At 39.9% G+C, this 19,326-nt stretch overlaps 1 protein-coding gene across 9 annotated transcripts in view; it reads right to left on the bottom strand.

The window, feature by feature from the left end:
* Positions 1-19,326, bottom strand: part of agrn (agrin) — a 361,340-nt gene that overhangs the window by 266,254 nt on the left and 75,760 nt on the right. For 7 of the 9 annotated variants that reach the window (XM_074681162.1, XM_074681166.1, XM_074681165.1 and 4 more), the window contains exon 3: positions 7,169-7,189. The exons of the other annotated variants lie outside the window; for them this stretch is intronic. In XM_074681162.1, coding sequence (XP_074537263.1) covers positions 7,169-7,189 — 21 coding nt within the window. The remainder of the gene's footprint in view (positions 1-7,168; positions 7,190-19,326) is intronic. 9 annotated transcript variants of the gene reach the window in all.

The following is a 19,326-nucleotide window of genomic DNA, read 5'->3' as shown; positions in this document are numbered from 1 at the left end:
TCACAGCAGATCAAGATAGAGGCCTCTATGGCAGGAACCCAGCTCCTGGGTAGCTAAAATATGCTCTTTTTTAGTTAAGAAAAAACAAAATATTTTTCATAATCAGCTGATTTTACATTCATTTAAACATATTTGCCAACTTTAGATTCAATTTCTATATTAAGTCTTTTTTTCACCTTTAACACAGTGACCTCTTTAAGTCATACAACTAGAGCTGAAACGATTCCTCGAATGATTCGAGGTACTCGATTACAAAAATACTCGAGTAATTTTCCCCGCCTCGAGGAATCGTTTAATTTTTAAAAATATCAAAGAGTGGTATTTCAATTAGAGCTGAGGCCATATCAAGAGAGTTTTCAGACCCCTCAAACTACCTCTTATACAAAATAGCAACTAGCAACAAATCTAGCTTCTTTTCTGGAGTTTGGAGACTAATGGGTCATTCTACGAAACGGGTGCCATTTGGGTCCACAACATTTGTTAAGATGTACAAGGCACAAAAAATGTGTCAAAGTGTGTTTACAAAGTTTGGAGCTACCAAAACAAGTTCTCTTACTGACATGCTGTGTCAGAAAATTATATTTCTTAAAGATAAAAAATTTCATTTGAAAAATAACTGCTCTTTAACAAAACAAAAATGTATTTTATCCGATTACTCGATTAATCGATCGGATTTTCAGTAGAATACTCGAATACTAAAATATTTGATAGCTGCAGCCCTACATACAACAGTAAAGAAAAACATCAGATAAAAAAAATCATTATTTCTACAAAACTATTTGGGTTGTCTAAATTCCCTGACAGGGTTATGTATAAAAAAAATCCCCTAGCACGTTCTTTAAAAAATCTCATTCCTATCAGTGAAGGCCCTTTGGATAACTTTCCTTTTGCTTTGCTGTTACAGCCACACAACGTAATGTAACTGTGAGGACTGTTTGACCTCATATAAAGTTAAATCTATCATTTATGTCCTGCAGTGTCAAAGTTTTGTTATGAAATACATTTTCAAACTTTACTGGCACACGAGAACCTTTTGGAGGATATCACCATGCTGTTTCTCGCTGTTAAAGTGCTGTGGGAATAGGAGCTGTCACTCCTGCCTTCTTTCACAGCACTAAGCACATGTTGCTGAGAGCAGTCGCTCTACAAACACAGCTTACTTTCTTCTTCACTCACACACACACACACATTTTGGAAATAAACACTCTTGTAAGCACGTTGGCCTTAAGAAATAAACAGTCACACGCTCTTTGGAAATAAATGCCTGCACATACCAGGATGCAAGAACTGACACGTAAACCTCAGAGGCCCGGACACCTTGAGATGAACACAAGACGTGTACAAGATGAAGTTGATATTAACTGACAGGGATGAATCCCAAAGCACAGGGAAGAAAACAGAAGCAAAGGCAAAGGAAAAGATGTTTTGCCCTGCAGATGCAGATTCATGTCTACAGCATCAGATAACCTCACAACCACGCATAACCTTGTGTTAAATAAATAGAAATCATACTATTTCAAAGACTTTTGGGGCTTTTTTGTCAGGCTGTGCTGCTTTTAGACTGCCTGTATCACAGCTTTCACATACTGTACTGTATGTTTGCTGTTTGTTGACTCGGTTTGATTTCTAGACTCTGTACTTCAAGAATGCAGGGCGTTTGTCAGCCAAATCAAAAATCTCGGATGTCTCTCCTTCGGTGTCTCGTAATGCGCCGCCAACGAAGAAGTTTCATAACAGTCACTACATGTCCAACAACAACATGCATCTGAGAAAAGTAAACCAGGCTCCAAGCACAGTGCTTGATCACCTCTCATAAGCAAGCCTCTGCAAGTACATTTCTGATACATGCTGACAAGAAAAAAATCCAACAGCTGCCTGAAACCTTTCCAACACTTTAAAGGGATAGTTCACTTTTTTGAAGTGGGGTTGTATGAGCTCTATGTGACCACTAAGGACATTAGATACAGTAGAAAGGTGTCTCCTCTCCCTCAGTAAGACACAAACTGTAATCGATGGTGACGAGGAAATAGACACTAACAGGGACAGATGGTACCAAATTCAAAGGCTATTTTCTCTGCCTACAAGAACTAAAATCAAAAAGTAATACCACAGTTTAAGAGTACGCTACATAAAATATTTTTTAAGTGCATTAAGTCTTCGGAAATAAAAAACATTTATCCGGATCTAACTAACTGGTCATGTGTCCTTCCGTGCAACGCTAGTGCGCTCCGTCCCCCCTCCTCCTTTCAGCTGTAGGGAATGTAAACAAGCTATGCTTTGGGCGACGGTTGTAGCCTCGTGTAAGTTTGATCAAGTATCATAATTCTTTTGTTTGTACTCTAAGGATTGTGCGGCAGCTTAGGAAATTCAAAATGAGTGACTATGACAGCGACGATGAAGTTCCATTCACTTTGGAACCAAAAGGATACCTGTATGAACCGGAGCACACAGAAGAGGAGCTGCTACAGATGGCGACTGAAAGGAATACAGAGGAAACATCCACGGACACTATCCCTTTCACATGCTGAGAGAGGAACAGTCTGCAATAAGGAGCCAGTCTGGTGCTTGAAACTTTGGCTCATTAGACTCTTATCTGAGCAGGACTGATGCAGAAGGTCAGCATGGCCCTGAGTGCAGGGAGTGATAGACGAGGACATCTCCCGTCCAAGGCTGGGCTCCTGTAGGGGGGCTGGGGCCTTGCTGTGACCTCAGGGAGAGACATGGGGAGGAAGCCAAACAGGAGAGGGAGTGAGACAGACATGACAAGAGGGGTGCCGGTGATGAATGGTCGACGATAATGTGGGGCTTCTGCTCTCTGGGCTCCAAATGGAGTGCTTCAAGTTGGGGATAAATATTAGTCTTAAAAAGTACAGGAGAACTTTAAGGGAAAACAGTCGATGAACTGTGCTTTCCAAATCGTCAACATAAATTTTTTTTTCTAATAGAAGTAAAAAAAAAAACAACACTTAGAGGAGTTTATGATGTGTTTCAAGGGACACAAACATTTACACAGCAAGCATCTTAAGCCCACAGCTGGGAGTTTAAGAAACTCAGTCTCTTAAACTCTTTCTGTCACTTGGTCATTTACTTTCAACCCCACAAGTCGATGCCTTTGAATTAAACAACAGCTTTAAAGGAGCCGAAGGGCAGGCGAGCTGACAGGGCTCGATTTACAGAGGACGAAGAAGAAAGCCTCTACCTCCCTCTACCTGTCTTTGACTTTGTGCTGCGAGGAGAGTTCCTCTACACACAGGCCCGTGGGAAAATATGTGCGAGGCGAAAGGTTTTATTTCTAATGGCCACAGATCCAGCACCAAGCCGGATAATACCGAGTGCACAGCTTCTCATTTAATATGAATGACACCTGCCCTCTCGGGAACAGAAAGCTAAGGAGCCAGGAGCCGCAGGTTGTAACCCTCCAATCCTGATTACTCCACAGAATGACCTCCCAAACCAGACAGCAGATAATTGCATCCTCCCTCATTTGAAAGTCACATTAAAGGGCTGATAATGGAGTTCTGGCTCACAGAGAAAAGGGATCACTGGAGCGGACAAGAGGAACAACGGATCCGTCTTTGGCCAAGGGAAGGAAATTGGTATCTGCTTGATTCATGGCTGCGCCTACAAAAGATGTCCTCTCCACTGGCGTGCATTGTTAATGGTGTGATGCATCTGAAAAGGGCCAAACTACCTGTTTCTTATTGAATGGAGTTTCTTGAAGAAATCGCCAGTGTGCGGACAATAGGGTCTTTTGATGATGAGAAAGACACAGCTCAAAGGAGAATGTGTTATTCATGAGATAAAAATGTCCTGTCTAAAAAAGCAGAAGTGACAAAGGTCCAGTAACGTGTGCATTCATGTGGATTTATGCAGACCTGTTATCATTTTAGTGGACTGGAGCAAGATCAAAAAACAGATGCAGCTGATGGAGAATTTCAGCAGTTCTAACAGCAAAGTTTAAACAAACCCACAACCCTTTATAACAGAGTTTACATTTAAAGGAACAGTGACACTGGAACAAAGAGTGAAGGATAATATGAGGATAGGAATCCCATGGGACAAACAGTTTTCTAATGTGTGCTGTGCAGTAGGAATCAGAGCAAGACAGGAACTCTAAAATCTCAGGAGTGGAGTTGTTTACATGTTACGCCCATTCGTCCAATTCCCATCTGTTTAAATAAAGCAGGTGTTTCAATATGGTACAGGGACCAGTATTAAACCCCAGTGAAAAGGTCACTTAGCTTCCAAACACCTCGAGCTAACTGAAGGTGATCTTTGAGACCGACCCCCATCAGTGTCTGACAGTGGGTTACTGCCTCTCTTTACCGTTTGTGCCCCAATGGTAGCAACACTTCTGCTTTGCAATTCATCCCCGTCTGTCTGGTTGGTGCTTGTTTTCCTTGCAATAAGAGTAAGCCTGTATTAGTTAATGAGATCCCCGAGGACACTAGAAGTGAGCGGGTCACAGACTGCTGCCAACACCAGAGCCTTCAAAACCCCAACATGCACGACCTCTGACCTCACCTCCACCCTGATCCTTGCCACATAATCTTATGTCTAAAGATTAAGTCGAAAGCCTCATTTGAGAGCTGATACCACACACAGTCAGCCACAGTGGTATGCATTTAAACCCCCAACCCACACACATATACACAAAAAACGCGTATAATTGGCCCATGGGGACTAATAAAGTTTTTTGAATTGTATCCACACATTAATGAAAAGTAAGGGAAGTAAAGAGAAACATACATGAGCTGAATCTTTCATTTTCTCTTTGAACAAATTGCATTGTTAAATGTAATACTGCTTTGAATGTGACTGTAAAGTATCATATCATGGTGGATTATATTAGATATATATTGCATCATTTCATATTGTATCATATCATTCCCTTTGTGTCGTGTTGTGTTTTATTGTGTTGTGTCATACCGTATTGTACTATAGCATATTAAATTGTGTTGTACCATATTGTATCATGACCAGTGTGTCATGTTGTATCCAAGGTTATAATAGTTACCTAAAAAGAAACTAAAAACGAAAACTAAAATTTAAAATACATTGCAGTTAACTCAAACTAATAAATACAAGAAAAGAAAACAAAAACGATAAGTAAACTAAACCTGTATCTCGTGTTCACTAAACTAACTGAAACTAACCAAAATTAAAGACAAAATGTCCTTAGTTATAGTTCTTGACAATATGAATAGCCTTTAGGATTTTAATTAATCCAACACATTTTCCCAACCAATTATACGTCAGTTTTCAGCAGTTGTCAGCGCCGTATGGCACCATCACAGTGATGTACTGGGACGTGCTTGTTTCCTGCACTGACTGTGTAGTAGAGGAGCAATGAATCAGAGCATCTGTAATAGTTTAATTTCATGCAAGTCTAACTTTATTGTTACAGAGTCCAAGTTTCTAATTATTAAAGCTCATATCATATTGTTTTATATAATTAATTAATGTTTTTATTATTTTAATTTAATTCATGTTAACATTATTTTATATAATTTATGTTTATATTTTTATATTAAGTTTATATTATTTTCTTGTGTTTAAGGCAGCAGCCAACAGTTCAGTATCAGCATTGACTGAGCAGCGAGCACTATGTTGGACTTGAAAATAAACAGTATGACAAAATATTTACTCTGACCTTTTTGAATCCTGCACCTGGTTAACAAGGTTTGAAAAAACTAAAACTAAACTAAAACTAAGCCTTGTTGCAAAAATTAAAACTAAATAAAAACTAGAATGCCCGCTCTAAAACTAATTAAAACTAATCTGTAATGGAAAATAAAATGTCAAAACTAACTAAAACTAAACTATAATAACAAATCCAAAACTAATTTAACCTCAGTTGTATCACAACATGACACACTGGTCATTTGGTATAGTACTGTATAATGCTGTATTGAACCATGTTGTTTTGTTTGATGTTTTACATATGTTGTTTTGCATTATGTGGCATCAAGTCATACCACACATATACCTTATTGTATCGTACAGTGTTGTGTAATTTCATATTGTGAACTTTCCCATATTATCATTTCTTTGTTGCTTAACCCCACTCAAGTGGCCGCTTATGTCTCACCTTTTGGCCATGGCCACTGAACTCATCTGCAGAAGTGTTTTTACATTTTTTTTTTGCCATCTGTATCTGGGGATCCAGCGTGTAACCATGGTTGCATTGTTAACACACAAGACAAGCTGTTAATAGCATTTTGCATGCTAACCTATGCTAGGCCCAATGTTCCCCATGAGCTGAGGAGAAGGAGGTAAGGACGATATTCTGGAGCTGCGGTGTGAGATACGAAGAGAAAATATCAACCTGTCTTCCTGTCTAGCGTCATGGGGAATGTAAGCTCTACCTCCAATAAGATGGACGAGCAACAGTGCGAACCCAGCACCAGAGGTAATACCAGAAAAAGCAATAAAACCAATACAAAAAAGAAAAAAAAGAAAAAACGTTTTTAGCAGTCATAGATTCCATACATAAAAAGTATGGTAAAACTTAAGTATTAGTAAGGTAACCAATTTTGAACTGCAAAACATATTCTCTTTAATGATATTATCACAGAGGCAGTGTTAATTATGCCACAGCCAATTACATGCCTGCAGTTTGTTCAACATGAAACTACACTTATTAATTATCTTAGCAAGTGTGAGTATTGAGTGTATTAGAAAGCAAAACAGCTCAGATCCAGCATTTAAAGGATAACAACAAGCATGCAACAGGTGAACACAGTCACAGCTTCCTGTGTCCTGAAGGATGTTTCCTCAAACAGCTTACACACTTAAACCCCTCCTATGCATTGTTAAATCACACACACTCACACACACACGCACACATGCACTGACCCAGACACACTCAGACACTTTTTTGTTTAGAAGCATGACCTCCTGGGGATGAGCTTCAATGGTCCGTCTGTGTGTGTATGTGTGTGTGTGTGTGTGTGTGTGTGTGTGTGTCTCTACTAATATGAGTCTGTGTGTTAAAGAATAGGAGAACGCTTCAGACATTAAGTCTTATTAATTTAATGGTCAAACCAACCGTTCAGCAGCAGAATTCAATTTCAAACTTTATGTTTACTCCTTCTGTCTGCATGGCCGACCAGGAAACAGCATTAGCAGACTCACAAAGCCATGAAGGACAGTTATGGCCACTTACCTGCGATTATATATTTGTGGGCTTCGGTAAGCAGAAAGAGAAGGGAAAAAAGAAAACAAACAGTTAGGAAAAATACAGCTCAAAGAAGCACACAAGGCACAAGAGACAACTGACAGGAATGAGATAAAGGAAGATGATGAGGGTTAATGTGAGTGAGGACCATGAAAAGAGAATTTTTCTTTTTTTTCCTTTTTTTTTCCAAAACAACCCATACAAGAGCTACAATAATCAATTTTATAAGAGACAAGAAGTTAGACACTCACACAAAGCATTTTAGTTTGAATTGAATGGCCTTTAGCCCTTTGCAAAAAAAGTATGACAGCCATGAGAAAGGTTTACCTGAACAAAACCCTCAACAGCAGACAACAAAACAATAAAGTCAGCCCTCCTCTCTCCAGCACACACAAACACAAACAGCCCAGTCAATCTGCTGTTTGCCCAGCTGATGCAGATTGATGGTGAGTGCTGTTGACAAGGCATATGAGAGGCTCATCCATAAAAGATGGGCTGGGCCCGACAGAAACTGGGAGCAGTTTATGGGGAATAACACAGAAACCACACTGCTCTCTGGATTGCTTATTAACCAAGAACACGTGGAGACATGTTGTGTTTGGAGCAGCACCAGATCATCTTTTACATAAGTACACAACAATACTATCAAGTTCAGTGATTTGTTAAATAAATGTCAGACTGTCACACACATAACACCTGAACTAGAACAATAGCAGAGTATCATTACTCTATCATCTCCTAAAAAACAGTGAATACTGTCATAGAAGACATCGCTGTTTTAGGGACTTTTCAATGATAGCCGAAAGATTATTTGAAGCCCAAAATGGCTGGAGTTTTTACAGAATAGCAAGTTGTTAAAACTACCTAGATACACAGGATGTTGGAGTCTCCAATCTGGAAGTAGGTAAAAAGTTCAAGCCTGTACAAGTAAAACAAACAGCTTTTCCCAGCAGCCATTGGGAGAAACTGATGTCAAGTAACAGCAAAGTTTTTTTTTTTTTAACTGACAATTGGTACATTTCTATCTTGTTTTTTTTTCATCTTGTTTCTACTGACAGTCCCTTAAAGTCGTTTTTATTAACTGGGTATTTAATGATGGCCTTTTTGTCTGACCTATTTGAAGGTTACCCTCTTAGCATTGGGCGCAGTCATCACTTTGTCATGTGTTGTTTTGTGCTTTTAACTGTGTATAAATTAAAGGAGAGTGTAAAATAAATATACTCATGGGTTCCAAAAAGTTTCCCAAACCAACTCAAGAGTTATGCCAATGACTATTTCATGGGCTGCCCAAATTGATATATAATAGCTAAGCTAACAAGCCAGGAGCTGTGAGAATAGGCACTGAATCTGGCTACTTGCTTTTGTTTTGATATAAGTATTTTAAACTATTATGGTTTTTTCTGAAAGAGCAACACTATAACTATAGAAACAAAATCGCTGCAGCGTGGTTTAAAGTAATATTGGCAAGCATGGCCGACTAGCACTGAGTAACTCAAGGAGACAAAAGCTAGAAGATGTACGAAGACACTTGTACAAAACTAACCTAATGACTATATTTGCTGTGCTGTTGTTGGCCCTGCCTTCCAGTCAAGCTAAATCAAAGCTAGTTAGCAAGTTAAGCTAGCTATCTTATGGTAAAGCTAACTAGGAGCTAACCAGTTAGTTGAGCCAATCTTGGATTTGAGCAAAAAGTGATCGTTGCATAAGTTTGTGCAGCAGTTCCACCTATCAAAACTTTGAGTGCTAACTTGAACAGCTTAGGTTGTTTTGTCCTTTATTAGTGAAAAGTTTGCCACTACAGAGCTAGCGTGCCTTAGATAGCATAAGATGGTAATGCTTATAGGGCCAAAACAAATCTAACAGCACATTTCTTTTCATAACCTATAAGTGCTTTTCATTCATGAAAAAATGCCCCCCATGTGTGTTAAGTATTGTGTCTCAGGAGGAAGTTTCACTTCATTATCTTAACAAAACTAATCTACTGTGAAAAACCCTTTCGCTTTTAGCTGATCAAAACGGCCACCATCAATGAAAGTTATTCAGCCACCAGCCAATAGCAGTCAGCTATAAAAACGCCTATTTGTTCTGTACAATAACCTCACACCCCGACAAAACAGCTGTTTTGACGGGTTTTGTCCCGAGGCGGGTATTAGCTGAGTGTCAGCTCTCCTCCTCTCTTAGACCCTTTAGCATTTTTCCCGTCCTGTTTTCTCTGTCCCAGTCTTGATCCTCATTATTCCACAGTGGAGTCTTTGGGAGAGCAAATGGTCTATTATCCAAAGATGGAGCTTAACACATCTTAGAGCTCCGGAGGAGTGGCTATTTATTTGGGATGAAAGACGGAGAGAGAAGGAGGGAGAGTGTGTCTGGTCTGCCGTTCCCATATCACTTAGGCTAATGTGATTAAGGCTGAGCAAGTGGGGGAGTTAATTTAGCTCAGGGTATGTTGGTTCTTAGTGATTCATGTCAGAGAGAGTTGAGGGAGGGTTTGGGCCGGTCACAGGACTTCCTAAAACACCCGCACTTGTATTCATGATCAAAAAAGAATGAATGTGTGAAAATCTAAGTTCATTTTTTTTGTGCCTGGTACTAGAATTAGTACAAATGAGTGCACACACACAAATGCTCACTGGTACCAACCGAGGTTAGAAAACTGATCCCTTTATCAGGCTCCATCTCACTCACATTTTTCTTCATTTAGCTGTCAAATGTTCACGCTTTGATGCTGCTCCAGCCTTCTAAACCCGGTTTGAGGTTTGGGGGGAGCTTATGACTGAGAAAGGCTTTGTTGTGTTGGTTCAGTGAGAAAAACGACCACATCTGAAAGTTTTCAAGATTTTAAAACAGAAGAGAAGATGAGAATGCGTAACTTTAACTCAGATTGTTATGTTCCTGCTTTATGATAACATGACGATAAAGGAGAAATAACCTTCATGCAACTATCTTTCAATCTACAGATCAGACTCTTTCTTCTACTTCAGAACTTTTTCTTGTGTATTCCTGAGCAAAAGCGTGTTAATCTAGTGCTGTAAGTTTCCCCCCAAAAATCATCTTGTTAGCAAAAATTAAAGAGTAGCTTATGATACATGTTGCACACCCCAGCTATGAATATGATATGAAACAGAATCATAGTTGTGTAAAAAGGCAAGTTACAACATAACAATGGCATTGTTGGCTGAGAATACACACTTCCAGCACTTTCAAACACCTCCAGAGGGGCTGAGAGCCGAGCTGCTACTAATGTGCTCAGCCCATGCCTCAGTGCTGAGCTTTTAGGATTTCACCCTCCCCAAAGCATGTGGTATTATTCTTACTCATAGATCCACTGAATGAAGCAGTTTAAGGTTGGTTTATAAAACTTAACTAGGATGCATTACTGAGGACTTCTTTCATGTTTCAACAGCTGGTCTTAACTGGCTGAACTACCCCCAGCTGAACTACACGTTCAGCTGGGGGTCTTCAGTTTATGGGGTCACTCTGTAAACTGTAACACCAGGAACTGACAGAGACACATTCACACTATCAGGCTCCAGTGATGCCGATAACACCTACTTAGCTACTATAATATGACCACTTTTTTTGTACAGAGTAATCTAACGCATTACTGTTTCCAAACCAGTGATCAGATTAAAGTTACTTATCCTGTGTACTACTATTTTTTCCATTTAAAAAGTTTGCTTTCTTCTTGCATTTTGGGATAAGAGTCACATTTGCCACAAGTCGCATTTTCAGCATAGGGACAACTCACAGGCTCAAAGAAGACCATTGTTGAGGGTAGAGCTGAAACGATTTCTCGAATGATTCGAGGTACTCGATTACAAAAAAAACTCGGGTAATTTTCTCCGCCTCGAGGAATCGTTTAATTTTAAAAAAGATCAAAGAGTGGTATTTCAAATAGAGCTGAGGCCATATTAAGAGAGTTTTCAGACCCCTCAAGCTACCTCTTATACAAAATAGCAACTAGCAACAAATCTAGCTTCTTTTCTGGAGTTTGGAGACTAATGGGTCATTCTACGAAACGGGTGCCATTTGGGTCCTTATTGTGAACGGAGGGCCAAATAAATACTGTGGATGCTCCATCAATCAGAAACTCCCTGCTTTCCACCATTTCTTCTCTTCTTCTCGACATCTGGGACGTACTTACCCCAGGCAAGACCATTTTAAGAGGTTAATTTATTAACTCAGAACTAAATGTAGATCCTACTTGTCCTGGTCCTGTGGTTCAACAAACTTAACTTCAGAATGAAAAGCCTGAGAATAGTCTTTAAAGAGAAACTAGAACTTAGAGAGTTTGGTCTCACATGACTTCAATTATTAGTACTTCAAGCTTTCTGTCGCCAACTATTCAAGGCAGCGTCCTTATTTTCTGGAAGTCTCATCTGGCAGAGTCTTAGGCTTGGTTTAGTGTGACTCTGACATTCGGGTGCAGTTTCAAAGGTTAAAGACATTGTGAATGAACTGGACCTCAGGTAATAGATGGAGCTCTTTGACGCTGAGCAGCTTTCATCCTTTTTTTTCGCTTTCCACCCACACGTTAGGACATTATAAGAACACACCAAGCATGAAAAAATCACTTGGACATGGTTAAAGCATAATCTCTGACGTTAGTTGAGTTTTTAATATTTGAATTAATAATATGAATAAAATAGCAAACAAAAGGCTGACCTCACTCTGTATTACATGTCACACTTGCTGATTTTACACTTAGTGCTGTTAACTGTAAAGATGAACAAGCATGAAGACCCCTGTTGAGGTTTAGAGTGTGTTTAATAGCAGAGGGGGGTCTTTGTTTGAGCTTCATCTGCAGTCTAAGAGCAGAAAGAGACCCCCTCCCTTTTTAAGAATACTGTCCTGTCTCAAAAGAAGCCCCCCTCTCTAAAAAACAGGATTTTGCAGACAGGATAGAAATTGTGTCATCCCTCCCTCCCCTTCTCTGCCACCATTGTACACTTATAAATACCTCCCTGTGTTTGAACGCTGGTCAAGAATTCAAGAAACTGTCTGAACAGGCTGCAATGAATAACCAGAGTATGATGTTCATACCTGAGTCAAACCTTCTCTCCAAGATACAGTCTTTACAAATTTGATCAGGTTACTCTCAGACTTCTACGATTCTCCACTACTGCTGGACATCATCAGAAGTTGTATAAGCAGCCTTTCAGATCCCAGATTCAATGGGATGTATGGAAGTCTTAAAGAACATGACTGAGTCTGCACTGAAGAGTCTTAGGGTCATCCACAGACGGGGCCAAGAACTGGGGAAGGGGTGAGAATTCTAACTGACTTGGACCAACACTGGCGTTTTCTCACAGGCAGGACGCTGTGGGTTGTAAAAAGTCCTATCAGTTTCCAGCTGTGAGGTGTATACAACCCTTTCACCATCCCCTCCTTTCTCCACCGCTTGAATAAATAGTAGCTGAGAAATGGGCCGGAGGGTGAGACAAGAAAAGGGAGGGAAGGATCCCTTTGGTACTTGTTTACCTCACGCAGCACATCCCTCATGTCGCCCCAATTTACTCGGCCTTGGCGGACTGTGCCAAACAACTTCTTGCTGGAGGAAAAAGCCCAGCTTGGATTGCTTATCTTCATTGTGCTGGGTTTGCCTCAGCTGAGGAGAAATGAGGCTTGAGTTGCTGAGGCCACGTGGAGTGAGTTTCAACACCTCGGCTTGTCCTCACACTGGCACCATTTGGCGTTTTTGTTTTTCTATTTTTCAGATCAAACAGTGGAGGTGAGTTGGATCAGCGTGTCAAGCACATAAGCGTGTTTCACTGCTAGAGACACAGATTAGTGTGCCTGTAAAGAATCTTAATCTCTGAGCACAGCGGCCACTTAAATTTTGTAATGAGTCATTTGCATATGCATCTCAATAGTACTATCACATATTGTAGAAGACAGAAATGCAAAGGAGTCTTCTTTTTACTCAGGCAGGATCTTTTCACAGTAGTGTAATTTCACGCCATGCAGATCTGCAGCTTCTCCATGGGCCTGAGTCCGTCTTGGTTAATTCAGTGAGGGACCCTCACACAGACACAGAAGGAGACAGAAGGCCACAGAGATGTCCAATTTAAATCATCGCTGCCATCTGAGGATTATCCTGCCGAAGTAGGTCTGGCACATTACAGATAAAAAATCTCCAGACATCTCAAAGGTTAGGTCTGAGTGAGAGTGACTCTTATTCTGACACGGTGGCTGTGAAAGCTTCCTCCCACTCCCTGCCGGACAGTCTGTCTCTGTCTCCACACAGACCCTGGAACAGTCTGACCCTGTTGAAAAGTCAAAGGTGGGAGCTGCTGTGATACGAGGTGTTGGCGCTCCTCCTCTGTGGTCCATTTACACCAAAGTCTGAAACTGATGACATTACGGGAGGCGTGAGGCTGACGGCCCCCACGTTTCTGACATTCCAAGTAACTGCAGCAAGAGACGACTGTTTCTGCTCAGACACCCACACTGGACGGCATCAAGGTGTGTGTGGAGCTCCAGGTCAAAATGTGACACCGAATCTAAGATCTCAAACGAAAAATCTACAAACCAATCTTTGAAATGCTGAATCAGATCAACTGATAGCTTATCAATATGGGAGTAAAATAAGAATTATGATTAGGTTGCCAGTTTTGCCCCAAAGAGTGTGAAACCACTGAATTATTGGCTGTCATAGTGTTGAAGATAGTGATACTTTTATTTTTCCTCAGAGCCCTGTAAGAGCCCGAAATGTAACAATGACCAAAAATGTAATAAAAACAAAAAAAAAATAAAGCCTGAAATGTAATAGCTAGTCCAAAATATAACAAAAGTGCTGAGCCCTAAATGTAATAAAAAATTTTAACAAAACCCAAAATGTAATATTTTGCCAAAAATGTAATAACTTGTTACTTTTCAGGCTCTACCAAGCCCTAAATAAAATGTGTTGCATTATGAGCAAACGAGACTGTTTTTTAAAAGTACTATCACTTTTTTTTCTGATGGCTCTTTGCTTTGTTTTGGTCAATGGTGACACAGACTTTAGGAAAACTAAAAAATCTTGTTGGTCAAAAAGCATTTCTATTTTGTGTCTAATCTTCATGAGTATAAAGGCTCACTAAGGATAAAAAAACCTCAGCAGTCGAGTTGTATAGAAATAACCCAGATGACACGAGCAGGAGCAACCAGTCAAAGCAGTGGCCCAGTTATGACACTAACCACTATTGCACTGTCCATCTGTGAACAATGACTTAATTAATGTTACACAACTTGACCTAATGTAGAATCAGCAAAGTGTAACATAAAGTAGATAAATGTAAATTAGCATAGTGCAAGGTGGCATAGGATAATGTTAAATATGGTACAGAAAAACAATGTAGCATTAAGAAGCATGATGTCAAGCAGCATGAAATAAAGAATTGTTATGTAAGGGTGCATGGCGTAAAGCAGTACAATATCAAGTAGCTTTACACCAAGTGGCCTAGCATAAAGTGCTGTAGGGTAAGTAAGTGTTTGTAGAGTAGCATGATGTAAAGAGTTGTGACGTAAAGAAGCAGGACTTACACCACCATGATATTAAGAAGCAGAATGTAAAGAAGTGTGATATAAAGTTGGATCATTTAAAGTAGATGACGTAACATAAAGTAGTGTAGTGTCATGTAGCATGACAAAAAAAAAGTGATCTAAAGAAGTCAGAGGAGAAGAACATGATAAAAGGTAGCATAACACAAAGTAGTGTTAGGTATAGTAGTGTTTCACAAAGTATTGACACAAAAAGTAGCGTTTCATAAAGTAGAGTAATACAAAGGAGCATTATGTACATAAGGTTGCGTTGCATTAAGTTGCGTTACGTTAAGTTGCGTTAAGTAAAGTTGCGTTAAGTAAAGTTGCATGAAGTAAAGTAGCATAATGCAAAGTAGCATAACTTAAAGTAGCATGATTAGAGGTAAAAGGACACAAACATGCGTGATATAAAGTAGCATATTGTTACGTTAAATAAAGTTTACATAACTTAACCGTTTCATAAAGTAGAGTAATACCAGGGAGCATTATGTACAGCTCTGTTAAGTAAATTTACGTTACGTAAATTTACATTGCGTAAATTTACGTTACGTAAATTTACATTACGTAAAGTTGCGTTACGTAAAGTTGCGTTACGTAAAGTTGCGTTACGTAAAGTTGCGTTACGTAAAGTTGCGTTACGTAAAGTTGCGTTACGTAAAGTTGCGTTACGTAAAGTTGCATTACGTAAAGTTGCGTTACGTAAAGTTGCGTTACGTAAAGTTGCGTTACGTATAGTTGCGTTAAGTAAAGTAGCGTAACGTAAAGTAGCATGATGAAAGGTAAAAGGACACAAAGTTGCGTGATATAAAGTAGCATTTTGTTACCTAAAATAAATTTCACGTAAATTTACCTAGCATGTCTTCACAACAACTAGCTGAGTGCAAGGTAACAAGAAGTACTGATGTTGATGTGTCTTGTCTGATCAACAGGGTGGCTTACACATGTTGCTAGTTATCCTTAAGAGAAAAAGAGACTTTGGCACATCCCTCCTGTTGATGACTTGATTAAGACGATACATATTAGAGATAGTTTAAATAAAATATAAACAAAACTTGTATTTTCATATATTCAACAGATTGCTAACTCCATCACAGGTACAGGTACAGCATTATTCTGTGCACACTGCCACATTGATTCCAATAAGGTTCTGACTATTAAAATCTATGTTAATGTTAAAAACCTCAAAATCTGACTGTGAGAACAAATCAGTTAAGGAATTGAGATTATGCAAACTTTTGTTTCTATTCCAAGAGGACAAAAATAAAACTATTTTAGGCTCGTAAATTCTCATTTGGTGTCAAAAACTTTGCAGAGCAGACAATTTTTAGGGGACTTGAAAAGAAAAAGTGGAACCAAACTTTCAAAGGACACTAGATCACTCTAAAAAGTGCTGTCTCACATTAAACTTGCCAAGTATCCCCAGTGGCAGCTCAGCAATGGAGCCTTTCTCTCAGACGCATTCATCAAACGGATCAGGATCATGAGTCCACTGCTAAATGCCAACTTGGCATGGCTGAGCTTTTCAATGGGTTCGCTGAGTAATTCAAGCCAGCAATTACTGTCTGCATGGTCAAAGTCAAAAAGACACAAGGAAATGAAAGTACAGGAGCCTTCTATAAAGCCAAGAGTCCAGTCATGCGTCCTGATGACATCACTGAATCCTATATCTGACCCTCATCCTTTAGTATACGGCGTCTCATCCTTCACTGCCTCTCCCTCTTAGATAACATCGCCCCGATCAGGAACACAGCCGTACTCCTTTTAGTGTAATTGCCCGATGCATTTATGGCTCCTAAAGCTCTCGCTATTAGAGGAAATGGCTTTTAATTTAACCAATTAACAAGCTCGTAAATTCATCAGCGGAGCGGGAGACCTGCAGAATCAGCCAGTGAGGGAGAGGAAAATGAGGGGAAGAAGGAGACCATCAGCTACGATACACTACAGGGGGGCAATTATCAAAAACACACACAAATAGAGGATCAGAGCAGTCAGTGTAAATCAAGCAGCCAAATGTAAGAGATGAGAAGCATGAATGATGATGAAGCAGATTGGCCGGCAGGCAGAGGACGTGCAGAGGACAGTAATTGAGAAGTCCTTGACTGCTGACGGTACAGGCACTCTACAGATGAGGGATATTATAATGTATTGATTCATGTGCGCCCACTAGCACAGAAAGCTGAGAGATCAGTGCTCGAGTTGATGAAGGTGCTGCCTGGTGGATTGAGAATTGAATATCTACTGACAGTTCAGTCAGGTTTTTCTTTTTTTAACAGCAGGAAAAGCAGTCACACCTGAAACTAACTGGATGTGTTGCTGAAAGGAAAATGAAGATTGGATGATGATAAAAGCATGCAGTTCTCTTCACATACCTAAACTTTATTTTATACTCTGAGAAAGCAATATTTTGTCTAAAAAGCATACTTTCTTAAAAACACAGAGCTATTCATTAAATAAAGAAATCCTGCCAGGGTGAGGGGATAATATGCCGAGAGTTATCTGCATTTTTCCTTCCACTATTTAATTTGTTCAGGTTTTTACAATTTGTCAGTCAATGTGACAATACTGGTTTGCTGTGAAGTGGGGGAGGAAAGACTTCTACTGATGTCGGTGGAACCAAAGGATCAGCAAGTTTATCAGAAGAACTAAGGGAGTTCTTGTCTCAAACCAGATAAGAATGTCTTTAAAAAAATAAGAAAAATCTTACAGCTAGAGATGTTCTTTACTACCTGATTAAAGCGGTACTTGTAATTTCAGGAAAGCTTCATTTTGTGACTGAATAAATTTTGTGGTTGAGGCAAGATATTTATTTTAATATATCACACTGTCACATAATCTATATTTAAATAACAAATAAATAATAAATCAAAGTCATTATTCAATATATTGGGCTGTCACTTAGTCTCTCATTACGTATATGACCTAACCTGTCTTAATCTGACAAAGTGTAACATGTCGTGAGGTAACGTAACATAGTGTAATGTTATATAAGGTAACGTTGTAGTGTAACATAACATGGGTCACATGACATAAGGTAACGTATCATAGTGTAACATAATACAAGGTAACATAACAAAGGGTTACATATCGTAAGGTAAAGTGACGTAGCGTAATGTTATGTGTCATGAAAAGTGGTATAAAGTAATGTAACGAAATCTAAGGTCACCTAAATTAAACTGATGACATAAAGTAACATGACATAATGTAACATAAAGTAACATAATGTGAATTAAGATAACATAATTTAAAATAATATAATAGGACAACCCATAGTTGGATGTAAAGTAAAGGTAACAACATCTGAGCTAAAGTGAAACTCCACATACTATGACACTAATGACACTTGCTCACACTTCTTATAATGTAAACTTAAAATGACACAACTGAACATAGCATGGCAAGACTAATTACTTTTTTACTGAAAAACCTGTGAAATTTAAAGTCTTGAGATTAAGTTTTAGGGCTCCAATTTCGTGCGGCGCACCATCGTGCGCTGCCAATTTGACAATTTGGTAGATCGTCTGCGCAGAGATGGGTGTGACTGCCCGCCAGGGGGAGTTGACGGCACACCAGGGGGAGGTGTCAATTTCCAACCTGGTCTATACTCAGCGCAAAGCGGAGCACACCCGGCTGTGTAACTGTCTCTTAATTTTGTACTCCTACTAATGACAAAGAAACAGATTACATCTGTCCTGGGAGCTGTTCCTCCAATGCGCCCCGATGTCCATTCTCCTACTGCAGGGACAGCGGCTCTGACCGCCTCCACAATCGAGTCTTTCCAGCACACTGTTTCCACGGTGCTGGGGATCAGTCAGACCAATCAGACGCTGCGCCTCGGTCGCAGGGCATTTAAAGGCGAGGAGAGGCGCTTATTTGATTGGTGAAAACAGCACTTGGCTGTGTTAAACCCACTCACGGCTTTTCTCCTCCCTCTCTGCCATTTGTGCAGAGGGAGGCGTGGACGCGCAGCTCTGCGCTCCACTGCACCTTGACTGTGCCTCTCTTGGCACTGCAGGAAACTTGCAAAGTGCACCAGTCATGCCCTGTCCGCATGGCGCAGGGCAGGTGCGCCTGCGCTTGTGCCTGGTCTACGAAATTAGAGCCCTTAATGTTAATAAACTGACAGCAGTGGTACTAAACATGGTACTGCAGAGTCAAGAGGTTATTCTTATTTTGTGTATTTCTGTAATGTTTTGTTGCCTAAAATGAGCTGAAGCGTAAGTTACAACCTACGTTATCTCTAACCAAAGAGGGGGACCCTGTATGTGAACTGTATGTGATCAAGGAAAACTTGTCCCATCGTGCTCAGGGTAAATAACAGGTGTTGTTTCTACTTTGAATGCTTGCCCCACAGCTCCATCTAAAACCTGACTGACGTGTCATTAATATCTATAAATGTCAGGCTCTGCAGTCATTAGACATTGTGTCTCTATTCTCCAATGGAAAAACAGAAAGGGACGTGAACAAAGCTGCTGTTTTTGTCTTGTGTGGGCCGAGATAAAGCAGCCAGTGGAAAGGTTGCCATCCATCTTCATCGGGCTGGCATGTGCTTTAGTTACTTCCGCCCTCAATGTAGCCTGTGTCTTTCCCTGCTCTCTTTCTGCATGTGTGTGTGTGTGTGTGTG

Source organism: Halichoeres trimaculatus, unplaced genomic scaffold (assembly GCF_033239565.1).
Source record: "Halichoeres trimaculatus isolate MK-OKI-2021-1 unplaced genomic scaffold, fHalTri1.1 fHalTri1_scaffold_11, whole genome shotgun sequence".
Lineage (NCBI taxonomy): Eukaryota > Metazoa > Chordata > Actinopteri > Labriformes > Labridae > Halichoeres > Halichoeres trimaculatus.
The sequence above is the reverse complement of the archived record's forward strand: the minus strand, read 5'-3'. Positions and strand labels throughout refer to the sequence as shown.